We start from the raw sequence: 23,186 nt of genomic DNA, 5'->3' as shown, positions 1-23,186 counted from the left end.
CGGGGTCGGGTCGCGGGGGTAGCAGCTCCAGCAGGGGACCCCAAACTTCCCTTTCCCGGGCCACATTAACCAGCTCCGACTGGGGGATCCCGAGGCGTTCCCAGGCCAGGTTAGAGATATAATCCCTCCACCTAGTCCTGGGTCTCCCCCGAGGCCTCCTCCCAGCTGGACGTGCCTGGAACACCTCCCTAGGGAGGCGCCCAGGGGGCATCCTTACCAGATGCCCGAACCACCTCAACTGGCTCCTTTCGACGCAAAGGAGCAGCGGCTCTACTCCGAGCTCCTCACGGATAACTGAGCTTCTCACCCTATCTCTAAGGGAGACGCCAGCTACCCTCCTGAGGAAACCCATTTCGGCCGCTTGTACCCTGGATCTTGTTCTTTCGGTCATGACCCAGCCTTCATGACCATAGGTGAGGGTAGGAACAAAAACTGACCGGTAGATTGAGAGCTTTGCCTTCTGGCTCAGCTCTCTTTTCATCTAACGGTGCGATAAATTGAATGTAATACCGCACCTGCTGTGCCGATTCTCCGACCAATCTCCCGCTCCATTGTCCCCTCACTCGCGAACAAGACCCCAAGGTACTTGAACTCCTTCACTTGGGGTAAGGACTCATTCCCTACCTGGAGAAGGCACTCCATCGGTTTCCTGCTGAGAACCATGGCCTCCGATTTAGAGGTGCTGATCCTCATCCCAGCCGCTTCACACTCGGCTGCGAACCGATCCAGTGAGTGCTGAAGGTCACAGCCCGATGATGCCATCAGGACCACATCATCTGCAAAAAGCAGCGACGAGATCCCCAGCCCACCGAACTGCAACCCCTCTCCACCCCAACTACGCCTCGATATCCTGTCCATAAATACTACAAACAGGATTGGTGACAAAGCGCAGCCCTGGCGGAGGCCAACTCTCACCTGCAACGAGTCTGACTTACTGCCGAGAACCCGGACACAGCTCTCGCTTTGGTCGTACAGAGATTGGATGGCCCTGAGAAGGGACCCCCTCACCCCGTACTCCCGCAGATACTCCCGTACTCCTGAGATTCGACTATCGACCGAACCCTCCTTTCCAGCACCTTGGAGTAGACTTTACCGGGGAGGCTGAGAAGTGTGATACCCCTGTAATTGGCACACACCCTCTGGTCCCCCTTTTTAAAAAGGGGAACCACCACCCCGGTCTGCCACTCCTTAGGCACTGTCCCAGACTTCCACGCAATGTTGAAGAGGCGTGTCAACCAAGACAACCACTCCACACCCATTCTGTTAGTGGTGCAGCAATTCAGCAGCACTGCACAGCCCCTTGTATAACACACACACACAAAAATCATAAAGATCATCTGACTTAAAATCAACCAGCAGAAACTGCTCTGTGAGTAGACCTGCAGATGTTTAACTCTGCAGCTGTAATGGTATGTGGAGTGACGTCACTCTGAGCCTCAAGCTGCTCCTGCGCTTTGTTAAGACGCCAACATATGCTCAAACACACAAAGCATTTGCCACATAATGAGGTGAACAGCGGTCCCTATGGGTTAACAAGGAACAAAAGGGCTTAGAAACATCTACTGATAATTGTGGTTTGAGGTTTTATTTTTGCTTTTCTTTTCTGCTACTTTACTGTCATAAGAGTACACATACTAATAATATCGAGAAAACTATTTTGACTGATTTGTCCACTCATTTCTTGGAGGATGTGTGCAGCAACTGAGACCAGTCCTCCTACCTGTCAGATGATTAAGTCTGTTTATCAAGACTCCAGTTTTATTTCCCCTCTCCATGTTTACTCAGCCAGTCTCCCTCCCTATCACTCCCACTCTGCTGTTTGAACGTTGCAGGCAGGCTACAGTGATAACCACAGCATAACAATCCACTAACCGCTGACAAGAATAAGATGACTTCCATATTCACCTCAAGAAATGCTGCTTGAATACTTTATTAAAACGCTGTGTCATGGACAACTGCAGCTGAATCAGCATTTATAGGTTCTGAATGGGCTGTAAAAGAGAAAAGCCCAAATAGGACAGTGACATCATTGAGGTCATAGTTAAGCACTGCAGATCTGGCTCGTTTTCTGTTGACTTCACTCAGCAGCTCCATCTGACTTTAGAAAAGTCTCTGCTGTGGTCCTGGCAGAGCTGCAGGCTTTGTTACGCAGATGGAAAAAATCTGTTCCTCCCTAACCTAAATTTGCTTTCTATGGCTGTTAAATTAAATCTGCTTTTAGCCTCTCATCTCTTTCCAAAACAGTGACTCACATTTTGTAGATCTTTGGAGCTAAATAGTGTCATTTTTAGTCAATTATATTGTTATTGAATATTGACTTTATTGTGGCAGGCTCCGACAGCATAATACAAGGAAGTGGTCAAATTAAAGTAAAGCAAGCTGTGATATAGATTATAAACTACGTGTAAGAATCTGGTAAGCTGGCAGTTGTGAGATGTTAGCTTTGGATGGTGAGATAAAAGCCTGCCATGGCCTGAGTTGGGTATTTGAATTCTAATTGTGAACCAAACCTCCTCCTTTTTGATAAAAAAAAAAAGTCTTTGTTTTGTACTTGAATAGTTTTTTATCTTCTAAGTTTGACTCATTTACTTAATTTAAATGTTGTTTTCTCTCCCCTTTTCTCTTCTTTCCTGCTCTTATCTGATTGTTGTGGATGCAGAACAACAAGGTTCGGCGGTTTGCTTTCGAACTGAAGATGCAAGATAAGAGTACCTACCTGCTGGCTTCAGACAGTGAAGGAGAGATGGAGGACTGGATCAACACGCTCAACAAGATCTTGCACAGCAGCTTTGAGATCGCCATGCAGGAGAAGAGGAACGGAGACATTCATGATGGTGTGTGTGTGTGTGTGCGTGTGTGTGTGTGTGTGTGTGTGTGTGTGTGTGTGTGTGTGTGTGTGTGTGTGTGTATTTTTCCAGTGCCCGAAGGAACATAAATATGAAATGAAATATTATTTTGTGTTAGTCAAAATATTATCAAAGTTCATGATGAGAAATAATTTGTTTTTCATCGTCTTGTAAAAACGTTTGTGGTTTAATTAAGAAACCGTTTTTGCAGACTAAAATATGTCAGACAAAAGCAGCTTTTGTGTGGTCACACTAGCCAGATTATGTGACTAATATAAGTGTTTTACTTCTTAAAGTGTCCGGACAACATGATTAATGGAGAATATAGTCAACAGGATAATCGATAAGCCCTAAACATTTGATAAACCTTAATTAATCCAATTGTTATAGAAGCTACAATGGTGAAATGTTGTACACTAAGCTCCTAGGATGAAACATTCCCTCAGTTATTATATCCAAAATAATAATTAACTATACTTGAAGATCCAGTAAGTCCACTCATTATCCGTTTATTTACTCTGGAATACTGTATGAACCTGAGGCTCATTCACACCAACATCCACTCACTATTCAGGGCTCACTTCTCCCCTACTTCTTCCTGGCCGTGTAGTGTAATGATGTGATATCAGACCACCCAGGCTTTTAATACTCACCTCCTATCTCATAGGAGGCTTAGCAGTGGAGGAAAGAAGCTGAATGCCTTTACAAATAACACTCCACTAATCTTCCCAATCTCCCCAGCTTTTATTAACCATGTTGTGCATGAGAGTGAAAAACAATTGTTATTGAGGAGATCTCTGAACTTTCATAAATGTACCATTGAGACCTGCAGTATTTCCAGCTCAATCTTACTGATTTATGTACAGTTGAATTACTGTTTACTGAACTTTTACATGTCAGTAAGCGATTAAGGAGGTTTTACAACACAAGGAGGTTTTGGTTATGCTCTCCAATTTTTGGCCTGCATCCAATGATTTCTTGTTTGTCCCTGTAGATGATGATCTTGGAAAGTCAGACAGTTCCTCTGGCAGCATGGATAGCTTTCAGGTAGGTCCTACCTTCTCAGCTAGGTGCTCACACTTTCAGTACATCATCACCTAGAGTTGCAGCATTAAATCTCTGTTCCTCCTTTCTTGAAATTGTAAGGAAGAGGGCCTTTTTTGCCACAAACATGTGGCTTGGATTTAGATTTAAGAGTTGCTTATTACACACCTAATTTCTCAGTCGTTTCTGCAAATTAAACGTCAGGCCTTTAAACATGCTTCCAACAATATTCAAGATATACAAGATATCCAGTAGTGGAAAAAGCTGACGCTTGCTTTGACATTATGACACCTGCATCAAGATTTTTGAGGGTAGTAACATCTGTTTTTTTTTAAATGATTTACTGACAGATGACACACTTACAGGCTGCCAAAGTAGTTTTTTTCAGTTCTTCATGCTGTAACAGTGCTGAGTGGCACGCAATAGTAAAGCCATATGTGCATGGAATCTGGTGGTAACAGTTAACTAGGAAACAGCTTGACAGGTTACAGTGTGCTGCACTGTAGTATATGTTGGTACCACCTGACTCTCTGCTCAGCATGATCAGCCTGTAAAATATGAAGCCTCATTTCCAGATGACAAAAATGTTCTAATGATAAAACCAACTGAGTGGAAATCTCTTAAATGATGCTTCTGAAGTTTCAGACAGTTTGTGGTTTAAATCGAATTAGGAAATGCCTTTCTTGTCCTCAGAGTGCAAGAGATATAGAGTCTAGGATGAGGAACGAGACCAGATTGAAGCTGTTCACCCTGGACCCTGACACACAGGTAATTAAATGTAAAGCACACTTTAGTTCACTTATTCCCATGTGGTAATGAGATCCAACTGAACACTCCCTAATGAAATGTAATGCTTTCCATTGTGCTGTCTTCAGAAACTTGATTTCTCAGGAATAGAGCCAGATGTGAAGCAGTTTGAAGAGAAGTTTGGTAAGCGTGTTCTGGTGTACTGCAATGACCTCGCATTCAACCTGCAAAGCTGTGTGGCTGAGAACGAGGAGGGACCAACCACAAACGTAAGGCTGATCTTTTTCTGGCCACAATAGGCCCTAAATAACAGAAATATCATTATCTGGCTGACTAAAGACGGATGAGATTGTTTGTTAGAGCAGCCGGATGGACTCCCCTCATTATTTGAGCCACTGAAGGACTCCTGTTGGCATAGCAACCAGGCTACAGACTTAGTAATGGCGAGCAATCTGTATAATGGAGCCTGATGTCCAGCTGCCCCTCTCAACAGAAACTGTCTATTAAAGAGTCAACATGTCTCCACAGATACACTTACATGACACACACACACACACACACACACACACACACACACACACACACACACACACACACACACACACGCACGCAGAGCAGATACTTTGAGGCGAGGTTGAACCGGCTACCTCCTTAGATACTGCATAAGAACTGTAAGATGAGTGTATTTACATGAGATGATTTTATTTAAATAGTGGTATATATTGTTTAGTGTCCTTATTTTGTGCAAAAGTGGAACTAGATAATGCTGTGCACATTGTCTGTGGTGTTATTAATTATTTAGGTTGGCTAAGTGAAACGTTGCAAGTAATATGGTGAAGTGATGTATTACATTTGCTGTCAGAGTGGACTTATACTTTATCCCGGCATGAAAGCTTAGCTGTTAGCACGTTAGCTGTGTGTTGTCAAGATCATGCAGACTGGTTAAAACCATCATCAGCATCATCTGTCTAATACAGAATTGTTACTCTCATTTTCCAGGTGGAGCCATTTTATGTCACCCTGTCACTGTTCGATATCCAGAATAGCAGGAAGATCTCCTCTGACTTCCACGTGGACTTAAACCACCCGTCCGTAAGGGGCATGGTGCCCAGTAACACCAGTCAGTATCTGAACGGGGGAGGGGAGGGTCAGCAGTTGGTCCATGGGGTGCCAGAGGCAGCCATGCAGTATCCAAGACTGGTAAGTCATGACAATGACAACATGATGTTTAGCTGCTATGTTTACCATGTTCACCATCTCAGTGTAGCGTGTAACATTTGCTAATTAGTACTAAACCCCCCAAGTACAGATGAGGCTGATGGGGATGTCATTATATTTGCAGGTATTTGCACATAAAACAGTTAGACAAATTAAAGTTTTGACCTGATGATGGCGCTAGAGGAAAAGTCAGGACATTACCAAAGTCATTAGGATTAATCCTCTCCTCATGAATGTACATAATTCCATGGCAATCATTCACCCAATAGTAATTATTGAGATATTTCAGTCTGGACCAAAGTGATGGACTAACTGACAGACGGACATCTCTAGCATGCCGCTAGCATGGCTAAAAAATTGCTCAACAACTCCCTTACCTAAATGTGTCTTCTGTTTTATATTAAAATCTATCAATTCAGATGTCAAATAAATATTCAGCATTGAGGAAGTTCTAACATTTTCATGGTCCCCACAGGGAGTGTTCTCGGTAACATGCCCCCACCCAGATATCTTCCTGGTGGCTCGCATAGAGAAGGTGCTCCAGGGGGGAATCAACCACTGTGCCGAGCCGTACATGAAGAGTTCAGACTCCACAAAGGTACGTACCCACCCACGAAGTTCCATCACCATTCTCCACACGAGGCAACATGTTCCCCCAGACTCAGCAGATTCCACCGAAGTATTCCACATTATACACAGATAATCATCCTTGTTTTTAAGTGCTGACCAGTTGCACCGACGCTCAACACAAGCATTGACTTTGGCAGTACAAATGTGGTTGTGCACCCTGAAGGGACCGTGGTGGGTAGTAATGTGATACAGGCACACAGAAAAATGTGTTTTTGTGTGTGTATGGCAGCATGCTGAATATGTTACAACGCTGCAGTGCTGAGACCAACTCGTATGTCTAAAGTGATGAAGCTCAAATCACAGTGTTTCTGTTTTCCACTAGGTGGCACAGAAGGTCCTGAAAAATGCCAAGCTGGCATGTTGCCGGTTAGGACAGTACAGGATGCCTTTTGCCTGGGCAGCAAGGTACTTTATCTCGTTTAATCATTAAGATTTTAACTGTAGTTCTGTCTGTACATAATCAGGTTTTCCCCTTCAGTTTTCAGCAAGAAGTTCTGTGTACTTTACACCAGTCCAGCACCACAGCCCATACAGACAGTATGTGTTACAGTCTTTCAGGAAGGACACAATAGTGATTTAGAGATTTTTTTTTTTTGCTCTTTAAAAATAATAATTCTCATTCTATTATGAACTGCTTTTACATTTTTCTATGTTCCTGCATTACAATTCACTAGTCCACATCCATCATTTTGTGCATACAAGCACAAAAGGAACCAACAGGAAAATAATATATTCTACAGTTAGGAACTTAAACTTATTCAACTTTACTTTATAATCCTTTAAATAACATTATCTCAATTGTTAACCATTTTGATAATCAATGAATCTGTGTTTATCAAGCAAAAATGCTGGTGGTTCTAGCTTCTTAAATGTGAAGATTTGCTGCTGTTTCTGTTTTATATCAACAGAACTTAAAAATCTTTTTTGAGATGTCTCCTTGGGCTATGGGGAATTGTGATGGATGTTTTTTTAGTAGTTCATGGCATTAATGACAAACAAAACAATTAATCGGATAATCGAGAAGAAAAAAAAAACAGATAAACAGATTAATCAATTATGTGAATAATTGTCTGTTGCAGCCCTAGACTGTAAATCTTAACATTATCATCATAGTGCTCTTGCTCATTTAAACATTTTAGGTTTTCCTTCTTGCAGGTCTTTGTTCAAAGATGCTTCAGGGACGCTCGACAAAAGTGCTCGTTTCTCAGCACTGTTCAGACAGGACAGCAACAAGCTATCCAATGAGGATATGCTCAAACTGCTGGCCGATTTCAGAAAGTTAGTAACACGCTTCTCTGAGTCCTGTGTGTTATAAGTTGTCTGAGTAGTCTTGCAGATGTTCTGGAAAGGCAAATATGTAAAATATGTTCCTATAGGTTGTTCTTTGGAAAATGCTGTTCAGTTTTGAAAATAAGATGTTTGCTCACATCTGTGAATACGGTGTGTGTCTGTGTATACCGTTTGTAGATTATAGCAAAGGCTTAACAGGAGTTTATTTTCATTTCTTCAGGCCAGAGAAGATGGCCAAGCTGCCTGTGATCCTAGGAAACCTTGATGTTACCATAGACAATGTAGCTCCCGACTTAACAAGTAAGGCCTCTAAATTCACTCTGTGCAGCCAACATGAGAGATTAAAGCTGTTCCTGCTCAGAGCACATCAGTCACATTGTCTGCAGGCTGTTTATTTGGTCTCCCCTCGCTTTTGCATCTGTATATAGATTGTGTTACCTCATCCTACATTCCTGTGAAGCAGTTTGATGTCAGCGACAAGACCAACGTCTTCTTTGAAGTGGAGGAGTTTGTGCCGTACATAGCCAAATGTTCTCAGCCTTTCACTATCTACAACAATCACCTCTATGTCTATCCGAAGCACTTGAAGTACGACAGCCAGAAGTCATTCGCAAAGGTATTTTTTTTTATTCGCAAACTTTTATTGTGTAGTGTTACTTTGAAGGTTTATTGACGTTCTCTTACTAAAGTCCTTGTGGTCTGAAGCTTCAGCACTTTTCTCTCACAGTGTGGCTAACTTGGTCAATTGTGCTGGTTGTTTGTGTCCTCAGGCTAGAAACATAGCTGTCTGCATTGAGTTCAAGGACTCAGATGAGGAAGAGGCTGTTTCACTGAAGGTAAACTCAAATCTATCCTGGAAGGGCTTCTAAATCCCCAAAGGACAGCCCCCTTCCATCACAGGAGCCAACTAACTATTGTTATAATTCCACAGTGCATCTATGGCAGACCTGGAGGACCCTTGCTTACCAAAAATGCCTTTGCTGCAGTATTACATCACCAGCAAACCCCTGAATTCTACGACGAGGTAAGACACAATGCAACAAATGTCAGAAAGGTAAATCAATACAATCAATGACTGAATGTTAATTTGTGCTCTAATTCCTTAGTTTAAGATTGAGCTGCCAACCCAGCTCCACGAGAAACATCATCTGCTCTTCACCTTCTACCACGTCAGCTGTGACAGCAACAGCAAGGCCAGCACCAAAAAGAGAGACCTGGTTGAGACTCAAGGTAACACTGATTCACAGTCATATCATCTAAAATATCTGTATTTTGTATATTTTATATTGTTTCTGGCTTTAAGCATCAGGCTCTTAGCTGACTATCTTTGCCTCTGTCTCTGCTCTCAGTGGGATACGCCTGGCTCCCCCTGCTGAAAGACGGCCGGGTGACCATGAATGAGAGTCAAGTCCCTGTGGCCGCCAACCTGCCTGCTGGATACCTTAACTGTCAGGAGGGTGCCAGTAAGGTAGAGTGCATCTTAGGGTTGTTACTACTCAGGGTTCAAGTACAGCCCTTTCTTTTTTATTCTTCCTTTAGTTCAAATCAGATTTTTGTGCAGACTATTAAGTTTGTAGATGTTTTGGAGATGCCAAGCCAAAAGCTACAAACCACAATATGAAAAATGTGACTATCAGTGGGATATTAAAGTCTGCAACAAAATGGCATATCTGTGGAGATAATGGAATGAAGTTAATGCAGAATAATTATTGAATTATTGAGCAAAGGATTGCTATTTGTTCTTTGAATTACAGCATTCATGCCCTGAAGTCAAATGGGTGGATGGAGGCAAGCCTTTATTTAAGGTTTCCACTCACCTTGTGTCCACTGTCTACACTCAGGTTAGTTTTTGTTTTTAACCAACTTTGAGTGTTATAATACTGCTGATTCATCTGCAACCCTCTTTTTTTTGTCAAATCTGGATTTTTGCTGTAGAATAAACCTCTGTAATCTGACGTTCTTTGTGTCTCTCATAGGATCAACATTTGCACAATTTCTTTCATCACTGTCAGAGCACTGCACCTGCAACCCAGGTGTCAGGAGGAGAACTGGTCAAATACCTAAAGGTAAAACAATGAGTATAAAAACTAGGGATTCAATACAAATACTGACTTAAATACATGCCTATTAACAGTTCAAATAATTTGTTAAAATGTAACTTTTTAACAACTAAATGTGTAGCCCTTATGTCTTTATTAAAGGTGTCGTTGCTGTCTTGAATGGTGGTAAATGTATTGGCTAGTAATGTGTTTACATGCTTAAGAGAACTTTAAAAGAGACTTAATGCTACACTGAGTCAGATTTAAACCACAATAATCCACAATGTTGACATGCAGTACATGTACATTCCAGTGTTGGCATATACTGTGTAACTGAGTGCACATGCTGATGATTGGGAATTAAGTCAGAACAGAATGACATTTGATACTTTTCTTGGATACCTAAAGGAAAAGGTCCAACATGTTTTCACACTTTAACTTCTCTGCTAACCGTAGCTCATCCTCACCGTAAAACCGCAGACACTCACACTGGGTTGGAGCTGAATCACATGGAGATTAATGTTCTACTCTGTGCCGTAGCTCGTCAACAGCGCATTCTTCTGGACAGTTTGTGCTGCGCTTTTCCTATTGCAGTTTAAATAGAATTTAACTGTACCTTACCTGCAAAGATTAGGCCGACAACAGTAAATCTGTCAAATATCTATCCCTAGCTGACTTGATTCTTTTCCCACTTTTTTATGGTACTGGTAGCTCAGTTATCACTTTTTCCATCACGCACTGACTTATTCCAGTTTATGGGAATCTCATGTCACTGTTCCCCTGGCAGACATTGACATGTAGAACAATACATGATCCAATGCATCTCTTGGGTTCTAATGTAAACACAGCAGTTAACACGAACAATAGCCAGAGGGTCAAACAGCAGGTCAGCCATGTTGACTGGCAGCTCGCCAAATGACTTGCAGGGCTTGAGCTAGTTTCCTGTACACTGCAATGATGCACCAGTGCCTACACTCTGCCATGTTCCAGGCAACTGAAGCATGTCCTTCTGTTGTTGTTCTTGTTATTTATTTGCCTTCTGTGCTCTTTGTTTGAGCGGTGAGAGAAGATAATGTCACTGTTTTCCACATTTCTTCTCCTTATTATACATGCAGCAATGCTGTCAAACTCTACATGAACATATCTCTGTGATGTGTTATCCTCAGAGTCTCCATGCCATGGAGAGCCATGTGATGATAAAGTTCCTGCCCACAACCCTGAATCAGCTGTTCAGGGTGCTTACCAGTGCCACCCAAGAGGACGTGGCAGTCAACGTCACCAGGCAAGTTTTCCTGAGACGATCCTTGACTAAACAACAGCTTAAAGTTCAAGTAATTTCATGTAAATTGTGATAAACAAATTGACATAGAATTAAAACTACCAGAATTTCAGCATTGATGTATAGAAGAGAACTGTAAAAAGCTCATTTTGATGTGTAATAAGCAGATTTCCAGTGATGGTTTCCATAAATTACAACTTTCTTTGAAATGCTTGACTGTGAAAACACCAAAATGATGATTTACATATTTTGCCTGATGGTTATTGAGTACAAGTGACTGATAGTGTGCAGAATGTTTTTTGAGTTTTTGATCCGAGACACCTGTCAATAAGACTTTCTGGTGTGCATGAACTTTGTGGTAATAATTTAAAATGAAATAATAAAAAATTGTGAGTAAAGCCCAAATAAGGCCTCCTGCTGTCTCAGCTCCTTTCCTCACACATGCTTTCCTTTTCTATTGTTTCCTTTTAGAGTCATTATTCACATTGTTGCCCAGTGCCACGAGGAGGGATTGGAGCACTACCTGAGATCATATGTGAAGGTAAAATTCACCTGACGCATACCACAACTCACTATCTATATTTTAGTGTTAGTACTCATAGTTCTCTCTGCATGTGTCTGATACAGTTTGTGTTCAAGACTGAGCCACACACATCATCAACCAACCGATCAGTGCACGAGGAGTTGGCTAAAGCTATGACTGCTATCTTGAAGCCTTCCACTGACTTTCTCACGTGTAACAAACTCCTCAAGGTAACATATTTGTACTCCTTTTAAAGGATTACACAGTGTATGATTATAACTGACATGAATTTCTTTATTGTTCTCTGATTGATGTTTGTCCGCCTTGCAGTACTCCTGGTATTTCTTTGAAGCCTTAGTCAAGTCCATGGCTCAGTACTTGATTGAGAGCTGTAAAGTGAAGGTAAGTCTGCCACAACATGTGTGTTTGACTCAGTGGTGTCTGCTTTACAACTTAGATTCGTCACTGTGGTTTAAAACATGCCAAGTCTTGTGGACAGCCGCAGCACCACAGCCAAAGTATTATGTATCCACAGTCTGTCCCACACTGCTGTGCACTTTAATTGGCTGCATTTGTTCGTACCGCATAAGGAACCACATCCCTGTGTTTAACTTCTACTAGCATAATATGGAGGCCACAGTGGAAGCAAGTAAGCTTCACAAGAGTAGGTCACCCTAGTCTGGCAACTGTGAGGTTACAGTTACAGTAGGCTGGGGATATTCTATATTTTTGTTACTGTCAACAAATCCAGTGAAAAGACCAAAACCAACAATATGTAATGAAGGAAGATGTGCAACAGCGTGTAATTGACAACAATGCAGCTCTTTGGCACAGAGGAATAAGAAAAATAGGACACCACCATACTTATCTTTTAAACTGGGGTGTAATATGCTGTACAATAACATCTGTATGAACATCCGTGCTGTGTCCTACAGCTGTCCAGGAATCAGCGCTTCTCCGCATCCTTCCATCACACTGTGGAGACTCTGGTCAACATGATGATGCCACACATCACTCAGAAATACAAAGATAACCTAGATGCCGCCAGGAACGCCAACCACAGTCTTGCAGTCTTCATCAAGGTTAGGAGCCCCGGTTACTGTATCTGGCATGGTTTCGAGAAGACTGTGTGTTTTAAGTGTACCTATACTTATTCATTTGTTATTTGCTTTTTCCCATCCTTTTGTAGCGCTGTTTCAACCTGATGGACAGAGGCTTTATGTTCAAGCAGATCAACAACTATATCAACTGTTTTATGCCTGGAGACCCAAAGGTAAACAATACAAACAGTAACAGCATTTATACAGACAAATTGTACGACAGCTTGTCTGTAAACATGTCTTGTCTGCGCCTTGATCGAGGTTGTGTTTGAGTGTTGTATTAAAGCTGCCTCACTGGTTTCTGTCGTTTCTAAATGCAGACGCTGTTCGAGTTCAGGTTTGAGTTCCTGCGTGTTGTGTGCAGCCACGAGCACTATGTCCCCTTAAACCTGCCCATGCCATTTGGAAAAGGAAGGATACTGAGATTTCAAGGTGAGGAGATCATCAAATGTGCCAAGCCTGATGGTGGCTTGCTTAAATTCCAGTGTGCTTATGTTGCCTGTGTTTAAGTAGAATATCAAACCAAACGGCTTTACTGGCAAAGGCCAACACAAATAAAATAGTTCTACTTATTGTACAACTCATACATATATAATCATTATGAAAGTTTAATGAAATACCAATTAAACAGGTTTTCTGTTGTTGTAGAAGTCTTTGATTCTACAGAACATACTTTGTTTTTTTGTGTTCTACAATTAGCTTTATTATCTCCAAATGATGTGATGGAGTCATCCGATATAGGTAGGTGCAAGGGGGTGCTGCTTGCATGTCATTTCCAAAAAGAGCAGACTTTGATCTAATCATTCAACCATGATCAGAATGGGTCAAATGATTCGCTCATAAATCTGAACTCAATCAGTTATCTTCCAGTTTTGCTGTGTCCTGGTTGATGTGGCTTGATTTATCTATTCTTTTCAAGACCTTGTACAGAGAGATTATACAGTTTATAATTTGTGGTTGTATGTGTGTATAGAAGCCAAGATTGGCTCTTTGTGCAGATGTGGGTGATTATGTCTGCAGGTAGTTTTTGTCTGGCTTGAAGTGGTTTGGAGTTTATGACTAGTGATGAGACTGATTCCAAAAGACACTTCATTTACTGTCATTCCTAAAGAATCAGATCTTTTTAATGCTTGCATGCTTGAAATGCAAGTTTTAAGACACTGAAGAAGACAAAACAATGTGTTCTTGTCATTTTGGGGAATCTTTGTGTGATTTGGGGTTGCTTAACTTGTCTTAGATAATGTTGGAAACTATCTGTGTACAGCTGCCGCTGTTAAATCATAAGCTTTAATCCGGTTTGTCTTTTTCTAAAACAATCACTGTTGTGGAGCAGCAGCTCTGTCAAAAAAGCCTGAATCTGTCAAACACAAAATCCAAGCTTTTCTGTAAAAAATGTTTGCTTCACATTGATTGTTAGATGAAAATCAACAAGAAATCATTTGTCAGGTTTTACTGGTGTCAACAATCTGTATTCTGTCCAAGCTTTCCTGTTTTCTTATTAATTTAATTATGTCAGATTGATATTAAATTAGAAATGTACTTTCATGCTTTGTGACTTCATTTCCTTTCACATCCTTCACTCTCCTTTCCATCAACGAATCATAATCTCTTCATCCTCTTCTTCCTCCCCTCAGACCTCCAGATGGATTACTCGCTGACAGATGACTTCTGCAAGAACCACTTCCTGGTCGGGCTGCTGCTCAGGGAGGTCAGTGTAGGTCTGCAGGAGTTCAGGGAGATTCGTCAGATAGCCATCCATGTGCTGAAGAATCTGATGATAAAGCACACATTTGATGACCGTTACAGCTCCAAAGTAAGCAGTGCCTTCTTACCTCAGTCTCTTGCATTTCCACTTTACTTCAGTATCTGACATTTGTGATTTTAAGACATTCTGTTGAGATGATTTATTTGTTTTTTAGAGCCAGCAGGCCAGGTTGGCCACCCTGTACTTTCCCTTGTTTGGTCTGCTGCAAGAGAATGTCAACAGACTGAATGTGAAGGAAGTATCCCCATTCACCATCAACCACTCCAACAATGTAAGGGAGCCACCTAGTGGCTTTTAAAAACAAATACTTTAACCATACATAGCATTCATTCAAGTTATAAATGATGAAAAACATCACAATATAACACAGCCCTACCTCCTGGCATCTATACCTGTACCCACAATTAAAAAACTAATAAAATACACAAAGAGAAGGCCGTAAACATATGCATTTAGTGTATAATACAGTATATTCAGTTCTTTTCAAGAAACAAATAATAAACAGTATTAAACACTCAAGTCTCTTGAAGTGGTACCAGGCTGTTCACTTAAGTAGACAAAACATGGACATATACAGTATATATATATGTGTGTGTGTGTGTATATATATATATATATATATATATATATATATACATATATATATATACATATATATATATATATATATATATATGTGTATGTATATATATATGTATGATACACACACACATATATATATGTATATGTGTGTGTGTGTTGCTTTTTTTACAGCTACATCATATCTAATTTTATTCATTTTCTTCCAGCCAGGACTTAAACTGTGGTTTGGATTCTTTATTACAAGAATGAATTTCTTCTCTGTTACCATTTCATACTGAATTGCTGAACTCTTTAAAACATTACACCTGACACTGTTTAGGACCTAGGACCCCTCATGTTTGCACCTCACACACATTTAGTAACTTTTCAAAACTACATACAGCCCTGTATAGCATGCGAGTTTGTGCCCATTAAACTGTTGCACTGTTTTTCCTCAGAATGGAAGAGAAGATTCACTTCTTACCAACACTTTGATAACACCTCCCAGGTCCAGCACCTTTCTGGACACCAGCTTGCACAAAGATGTTTTTGGAGTCATCTCTGGCACCTGTGAGTGGACAGATAAATTATATAAAATTAAAATATAACATTTTGGTTTTATATTAATATGAAACGGCTCCCTTTTTTTGACAGCTTCACCTCACGCGTCGTCAACCCCCAACATTAACTCTGTGCGCCACGCAGAATCTCGCGGCTCACTCATCAGCACTGATTCTGGCAACAGCCTGCCTGAGAAGATCAATGACAAGGCCAACTCTCTTGACAAGGTACATTTCAGAAAGTGCTGCAAGATGTCTGTAAAGTCATTTCATACAACATTTATTAGAAAACAAATGTAGGCTTCCTGTGACATGCATTTCAGTGTGCCTTAGGCATATCAGACGTCCCCTTGTTGTGACAAAAGTACCTCAGAAAGTCACCCCTTGTTAACTTGTACCATTACCTCCCCCACCTTACCTGTACGGCGGGCCATGGCAGACGGAGAAGTTTGTACGGAGACACTCTGTCAATGTCCTGCGTTTCTTTACGGAGACTGAGGAGTCCATGCTCTCGGTGCGCTCCAAGCGTGTCACCATGGACTTCTCCCTGCTCTCTGTCCCCTGTGTGACAGAGAGCGCCCCTCAGCCCATCATTTCACTTCAAGTACTTCACACAGTCATCCTCCCTCGTAGGAGTGTCCCATCTGGGAATGTCAGAGTGTGTGTGTGTGTGAGAGTGCCCTTGTGTCCTAAACTCTAAGCCCTTTCTTTGCCAGATAATTCTGTGGTGCTATGAAGCAGAGCTGCTGTGCTACAGGGCCTCACAGGGTTTTGCCTCTGCTCTTTTTCCAGATCTTGATAAGCATGCACGCTCAAGGGATACTTTTGAATTCCTCTCACGTGTGCTGTGTCATTTTTGCTTTCATTGATAGACAGCCCGAAGCTAAATCTGACGAATCCATTAAACACAAACGATTTTCACAGTCTGTGTTGTTGTGTTTCATCTTGTGTTAAAACTGTTTTTATTTGTGATTTGTAGTAGATTTGATCAAAATGTATGTAATAGCATAAGGGGAAAATGAGGACCTTCATAGATCATTTGCAATTACTGCTCAAAATCTTAAAAAGTGCATGAAAATAACTGCACCACAGCTTCAAAGTGCTTGTCCACCCTTTTAGGAAAACTAACTTTAGCCTTGAAGTGATTCACTCTCAAAAACAAGAAGACAAAGCCCATGGCCTCATGCTTTCCATTGAGTCATCCCCAGCCAGTTCCATGGTCTAGACTAACTGCTGGCAAAGGAACGTGCTGTTGGTACATTGCCAACCCCTCGCTGTGGTAGAGCTGTTGCTCCACTGCTTTGGTTCTGTTTTCTCCCTGCTCTCTGCCTCAGTAGGGAGAAATGATGTTTGTTTTTCACCGGCAGTTTTCCACAATTCATAGAGCCCTGCAACATCTGAGTGAATGACTCCACTAGTGTAGTTTGACCACTGTAATCCCAGATTAAAACTGAATGTCATAACCTCTCTAAAAGTCCCTGTGTAATATACTGTGTGTGTGTATATATATATATATATATATATATATATATATATATATATTTTATTTTTTTTTATTTTTTTTTATACAATACAGAAATACATCAAAACTCTGTTTTCTAGACTTCGAACTATGGCCACAAAACCAGATGTAAACTTTACAAAAAAAATCTTTGTATTTTAAAATTGCTATGGTTATGCTCTTTGTCTTTTGGAATTACAAAAAATAAACAATAGTTTCTGTAGACAGTACTTGTGGTTTATCTTGAGGCAGCAAAGGGAGCTAGACAGGATAAAATATTTGTCTGTCTTCTGCCTGACCGGATTCTTTGTCCCTCAGAACCAGGCTGCTTCGACAATGGGCAGTACCCTGCTGCGATGTGATAAACTGGACCAGGCAGAGATCAAGAGCCTCCTCATGTGCTTCTTACACGTGCTCAAAAGCATGTCTGAGGGTAACATCTCACTCCATCTGAATATCTGCACTCACCATCTTTCTGTGTTGCTGCTTAAACACTCTCCAATGTCAATCTCTGTCTTTTTCCAGATGCTCTGTTCACATACTGGAACAAGGCTTCATCTGCTGAGTTAATGGACTTCTTCACTCTAGTCGAGTAAGACACCTTACATTGCTTTCATGACAACTCTGATATTATAAGTAAAGCTTGAGATTTGAGACTGATTTTCCACTTTTCCTCTCAGAGTGTGCCTCCATCAGTTCAGATACATGGGAAAGAGATACATCGCAAGGTAATGTTGTCTGCTGTCTGAAAACGTTAATGAATGTCATTCCTTTACAGATTTTGAGTTTTAATTATGATTATCAGGCTTTTAGTACAGTGGTTCCCATGTTTAGATCGGTTTGGTCAAGTTTGCATTCGTACCGCTGCCACTTGGAGTAGCAGCTGGATGTTTCAACCATTTATCCAATAACTAACTTACATTATTTTATGAGCTATTACTTTTAGCTTTTTAACCATTTATCTATTAGTTTTAGCTAAATATTATGACTGTGAATTAATTTAATTAGCTGACATAACTCAGCTTCTCTGCTCCCTAACTTGTTTTCACTAGTCTCAGTTACAACATGTGATGTCTCAGTGGTGACTAAGTTTTGATATATTTTTTATTATTTTATTATATATTTATTTTTTAATCAAATTGTAATTTTCAAATATTGTGAGCTACTCCACGATCTTTGCACGTACTCTCTGGCAACTGCAGAAATAGCCCTTGAGATACCCTTTGTTGAGAACAAGTTAGATAGAGCCTAGTAGATAGACACGAGAAAACAAAATACATTTCCTGGAGTACATTATTGCCCATTAAATTTTATAACATCCAGTATATGATAATGATATGCTACTCATTGTTTTCATTTTAGATCATTCAGTGTAATTAGCTAATTATGTGTGACCGTTAAAAGGTGTGACTGTATGTTGAGCACAATAATGTATCCAAACACAATACTGTACTCTCTCCACTATTTGGGAGCTCTAGCCATGACTCCCAGAGGGCTTTGGGTGTTCACTCTCTCTAACCTCCCACCACTGTTTCTATCTCTATTCACCTAAATGCTGGCAAGTTTAACAAAATGAAATAAAACCTGGCTCCTGCCCTCTCCTGCTTGGGTAAGACTAAAGGTGGAACTGACTCTCTCAAACTTAATGCATCTCTTCTCAAACTGTAAAAGTTGCAGTGCTGTAACACAACTCTAAATTCATGTATAGCATTTGTTTCTCTCATTCTTATATGCATGGCATTTGCTGTAACTCATTGCTTTAATGCTGCTTCTGCTGATAATTATTTCATTAAACTGCATGCTAAACAATATACAGCACAACTTTACGGCATACATGCCACGATGGGTATACATGCATGTGTAAAAGTCACCCAAAATGTTAAAATAATGGATTTGTTTTATCATGATACATTCAAATTCAAATAAGCTAACTGTTTAACAAAATAGTATAACCCAAGATTGGAATACAAGCAAATCTGCTTTTGCTATCAGGACATTTGAGTGATATTTACACCACTCAAATGTGCAAAATAGCAAGTGATTCACCCTAACTTGCTTCACTAACCTGCCATTTGTCTAACATTGTCCTGTTTCCTCATCAGGAACCAGGATGGGGCAGGACCTGTAGCACATGAGCGGAAGTCTCAGACTCTGCCTGTGTCCCGTAACAGGGCGGGAATGATGCATGCCCGCTTACATCAGCTCAGCAGCCTGGATAACTCATACACTTTTAACCACAGTAAGTGCTCCATACTTTTCATTAAACATCCTCTACCAGAGGACCTCCGCCCTCCTCCGCCTCACTCTGTGTAGTCTACTCATGCTTTTCAACATCATCAACATTACCCTCATCCTGCATTTAAACCCAGCCTGCTGTCGAGCAGAAAATGCCTCAAGAGACAAGGGTGCATCATCAGTAAATTAAATTACATTGGGGCTAAGGTAGATGTGTGTAGCATGATATTGACTTCATCTTAAGGGCTTAAGCGATGTGCTCAGGCTGGTAAATGGCATAATTTAACACAGTGTCTTTGTGTTTTCAGTGTAAGAAAGATTTCAAGTATTCTTGGAATATCTGTAGACCATGGTAAGAATGTATCAGGTTAGCAGGCAGTTTGAGTGCATGCTTATTTTAACTGAACATTAGCTTTCAGAATCTTCTCATCTCTCTCTAGCCTACTCATCTGCTCTGAACTTAATTTTTCATTTCATTCTTTGAGAAAAAAAAGCAATCCATGTAAAATATCAAGGGTTTCATTCCAAAATATTACCTATGTTTTTTAGAAAAATGCCGCTGGAAATTCATTCATACAGTAAATATAAAAAAACCTCAAGCGCTCAAACATCATTGCTACAGTTTGTAAACAAAATGTGTGCCTCGCCAACATGTCACCATTCATTTAATAAAAGGTATTAGTTTAGTAAGTAGTAAGATTGTTTCAGTTTGGAATGAAACTTTTCATCATAATGGCATTTTCCAGCCTTTCCATATTTCAAGAGATATGTGATATGTGGGTGAAACAGCTACAGCTTTCTGTTGTGTCCTCTTTAGCCTACAGTCACTCGGATGCAGACGTGTTAAATCAGTCACTGCTGGAGGCTAACATCGCTACGGAAGTGTGCATGACCGTCCTGGACACGCTAAGTATCTTCATCATGGGATTCAAGGTAACATACTGTATATAACATATTACTTGTCACACATTTACTGTACTTTATAACTTTGAACTGGAACCATTTTTCTTTAAATACAGTATTTAGGTTACCTAATGATTATGTCAGGCCCAATTAATGCTTCATAAAAACGTGGATGTGATTTTCTGTTTTTTTAAATCAGATTATTTCCGTTGCTAAGATGATACTCTCTTTCTCCACAGACCCAGCTGTGCTCTGACCACGGCCACAGTCCACTAATGAAGAAGGTGTTTGAAGTCCACCTCTGTTTCCTGCGGATCAATCAGTCAGAGACGGCCCTCAAGCAGGTCTTCACTTCACTGCGCACCTTCATCTACAAGGTGTGAAGAATATCGGTTTCCCTGCCTAACAATGCTCTGTTGTTATGGCCTAAGGCATTCACTGATAACCTGTCTGTCTTCTTCACCCTCTAGTTTCCCTGCACATTTTTTGAAGGACGTGCTGACATGTGTGCTGCTTTCTGCTATGAGATCTTGAAGTGTTGTAACTCCAAGCTGAACTCCATTCGCAGCGATGCCGCCCATCTGCTCTACTTCCTCATGAAGAGCAACTTTGACTACACAGGTCGCAAGTCTTTTGTCCGGACGCACTTACAGGTAGGGATAGTCCTTCTGTGGAACTAACTGGTATAAAAAGAATAAAGCTTTCATGTTCCCATTATTTAAACCTAAATGTACTAGAGACCCTTGGCCTTGTTTAACAACTCAAAAACATACTTAACATTATTTTATTAGCTTCATACTTACTTCTTAATTTTGTGAGAATTGCTTATAAACTGAATGTTGAAGTGATGCCATGTTGCAGAAGCTTACCACTGAAAATGACCCATCACTGCTTACTTCTGTTTTGGGTCTCAGCTGTAAAACATGGTCGAATGCAATGCATTTTTAAATTTTACTACCAGTCCCAAATCAAAAATAAGTATTGAAATGAATTATTTTGTGTAATAATGTTTTATTGTAATTTCCGTTTTTTTTTTTCTTTTTTACTTTCCATCAAAATCAAATGTGTAAGCCTATTTTGTGGCAACGGGAACTGTTACCATTTCAATACATTTTGGGTTTTAAGATTAGATTATTATTTATTCATATTATTTACATACAGTTTTGAGGTCTGTGTGACCTCAAACAATGATGAAATGAACCAATCTCAACAAAATGCAAGGGTTATAATAATAATAATAACAATATGTATATTTCTCTTTCTTTAGGTGGTGATTGCTGTCAGTCAGTTGATAGCTGATGTGATTGGTATCGGAAGTACCCGCTTTCAGCAGTCTCTGTCAATAATCAACAACTGTGCCAACAGTGACAAAACTATTAAGGTCAGGAATTAATTTTTGTGCAGTTAAAACAGTTAAAATACATGCTTAAACTGGCAGTAACATGACTGACTGTTCTCATTTCTGCATCCTCCTTAAAAGAACACGGCTTTCCCATCAGATGTGAAGGACCTAACCAAACGCATCAGAACAGTTTTGATGGCCACGGCTCAGATGAAGGAGCACGAGAGAGATCCAGAAATGCTGGTGGACCTGCAGTACAGCCTCGCCAAGTCTTACGCCAGCACGCCGGAACTACGCAAGACCTGGCTGGACAGCATGGCCCGGATCCATGTGAAGAACGGAGACCTGTCAGAGGTCTGTGATAAGAGACTCTGTGTGGCTGAATGGGTTGGACTTTGGTATGACGGTGTCAGATTAAAAAATGTGATAGACTCACTTTAGGTCTGTGTCTGGTGATGTGTCTGTACAGTATCAAATATCAAGTACTGACTGGATTTACTTCATATTTGTCCAGTTTATTGTGGGCTAATGTTTAGTGGGTGATGCTGTCCTATCCTAACATAATTAAAACTATCAACATCACTTTGCTAATCTGACCTGAGTTGTTGTTGTTGTTGTTCACAGGCGGCCATGTGCTATGTGCATGTTGCAGCGCTTGTGGCAGAATACCTGCGGAGAAAAGGTGCTTTAATAATCTATTTTTACTTGCATGCCACACAGCAGCTCTATTATGTATAGTCTGTGTAATCTTGGTTTTTTTTGTTGCCTAATGTGGCTGATTGTTAAAATATTGTCTCATCTCATACTGTGTGCAGGCATGTTCAAGCAGGGCTGCTCAGCGTTTCGTGTTGTGACTCCAAACATTGATGAAGAAGCAGCAATGATGGAGGACGTTGGCATGCAGGACGTTCATTTCAATGAAGTATGTGACTGTGCTAATGATAGTGCTAAGATTTGAAAAATTAACGTTAACATGTATTCAGACACAGTCTGTGGTCTGACCACACCATGACTTTATTTGATTACATTTAGATTTTCAGAATTTTGTATTTTAGTTAAGACTGCTGGGGTTGAATGTATTTTTGTGAGTTGCTTTGGACAAAAAAACATCTGCAAAGTGAATGTAATGTTATTGTTAATGTATTAAGACATATAATTATGTTTATCTGTTGCAGGAAGACAAAAACATTTAAGTTCCTATCTTAAGCTCTCCAATAATTCTGTTTTTAAATAATGAATCATCATTTCTCTTCAGTATTTCATTACAGATTTAACAGCTGACTTCCAAGATTTCAAACAATAGATAAATCACATTAGCATGAAACATATTCAGCAATTTTGAAATGACACATCATTACTGTATATTTCTTGTAATAATAAACCTTTTTGGGAGGGACATGTCGTTTGATTTTAAGAGTCTTGTACGAGACTTCCTTATTATGTGAATCAATGTTTCAGCACATATTGCTGTCTTCAAAATTAACATTATCTCAATGATGCAATTTGTGCGGATGTCTACCTGCGACGCCGCACCTCACTAGAACGCATCTAGATGTGTGTTTTTCTTTATTTCCTTATAGCCATCATATTTGGTCATGATAGA

The 23,186-nt window shown here is 40.4% G+C and overlaps 1 protein-coding gene across 2 annotated transcripts in view; it reads left to right on the top strand.

The window, feature by feature from the left end:
• Positions 1 to 23,186, top strand: part of LOC144525278 (dedicator of cytokinesis protein 9) — an 83,655-nt gene that overhangs the window by 54,357 nt on the left and 6,112 nt on the right. For both annotated transcript variants that reach the window (XM_078261953.1, XM_078261954.1), the window contains exons 8-45: positions 2,660 to 2,834; positions 3,841 to 3,893; positions 4,584 to 4,658; positions 4,766 to 4,906; positions 5,637 to 5,837; positions 6,331 to 6,453; positions 6,808 to 6,890; positions 7,641 to 7,763; positions 7,996 to 8,075; positions 8,204 to 8,391; positions 8,546 to 8,611; positions 8,707 to 8,799; positions 8,882 to 9,005; positions 9,125 to 9,243; positions 9,530 to 9,616; positions 9,752 to 9,841; positions 10,981 to 11,096; positions 11,565 to 11,634; positions 11,721 to 11,846; positions 11,947 to 12,018; positions 12,552 to 12,698; positions 12,806 to 12,889; positions 13,037 to 13,148; positions 14,351 to 14,529; positions 14,636 to 14,752; positions 15,501 to 15,612; positions 15,697 to 15,830; positions 17,422 to 17,536; positions 17,629 to 17,695; positions 17,784 to 17,831; positions 19,206 to 19,342; positions 20,156 to 20,271; positions 20,481 to 20,618; positions 20,712 to 20,894; positions 21,509 to 21,622; positions 21,722 to 21,937; positions 22,208 to 22,265; positions 22,399 to 22,505. In XM_078261953.1, the coding sequence (XP_078118079.1) occupies positions 2,660 to 2,834; positions 3,841 to 3,893; positions 4,584 to 4,658; positions 4,766 to 4,906; positions 5,637 to 5,837; positions 6,331 to 6,453; positions 6,808 to 6,890; positions 7,641 to 7,763; positions 7,996 to 8,075; positions 8,204 to 8,391; positions 8,546 to 8,611; positions 8,707 to 8,799; positions 8,882 to 9,005; positions 9,125 to 9,243; positions 9,530 to 9,616; positions 9,752 to 9,841; positions 10,981 to 11,096; positions 11,565 to 11,634; positions 11,721 to 11,846; positions 11,947 to 12,018; positions 12,552 to 12,698; positions 12,806 to 12,889; positions 13,037 to 13,148; positions 14,351 to 14,529; positions 14,636 to 14,752; positions 15,501 to 15,612; positions 15,697 to 15,830; positions 17,422 to 17,536; positions 17,629 to 17,695; positions 17,784 to 17,831; positions 19,206 to 19,342; positions 20,156 to 20,271; positions 20,481 to 20,618; positions 20,712 to 20,894; positions 21,509 to 21,622; positions 21,722 to 21,937; positions 22,208 to 22,265; positions 22,399 to 22,505 (4,389 nt within the window). The remainder of the gene's footprint in view (positions 1 to 2,659; positions 2,835 to 3,840; positions 3,894 to 4,583; positions 4,659 to 4,765; positions 4,907 to 5,636; positions 5,838 to 6,330; positions 6,454 to 6,807; positions 6,891 to 7,640; positions 7,764 to 7,995; positions 8,076 to 8,203; positions 8,392 to 8,545; positions 8,612 to 8,706; positions 8,800 to 8,881; positions 9,006 to 9,124; positions 9,244 to 9,529; positions 9,617 to 9,751; positions 9,842 to 10,980; positions 11,097 to 11,564; positions 11,635 to 11,720; positions 11,847 to 11,946; positions 12,019 to 12,551; positions 12,699 to 12,805; positions 12,890 to 13,036; positions 13,149 to 14,350; positions 14,530 to 14,635; positions 14,753 to 15,500; positions 15,613 to 15,696; positions 15,831 to 17,421; positions 17,537 to 17,628; positions 17,696 to 17,783; positions 17,832 to 19,205; positions 19,343 to 20,155; positions 20,272 to 20,480; positions 20,619 to 20,711; positions 20,895 to 21,508; positions 21,623 to 21,721; positions 21,938 to 22,207; positions 22,266 to 22,398; positions 22,506 to 23,186) is intronic.

The sequence above is a fragment of the Sander vitreus genome, chromosome 11 (genome assembly GCF_031162955.1).
Source record: "Sander vitreus isolate 19-12246 chromosome 11, sanVit1, whole genome shotgun sequence".
In the NCBI taxonomy this organism is placed as follows: Eukaryota; Metazoa; Chordata; class Actinopteri; order Perciformes; family Percidae; genus Sander; species Sander vitreus.
Note: the sequence above shows the minus strand (reverse complement) of the source record. Positions and strands in the feature narration are given on the sequence as shown.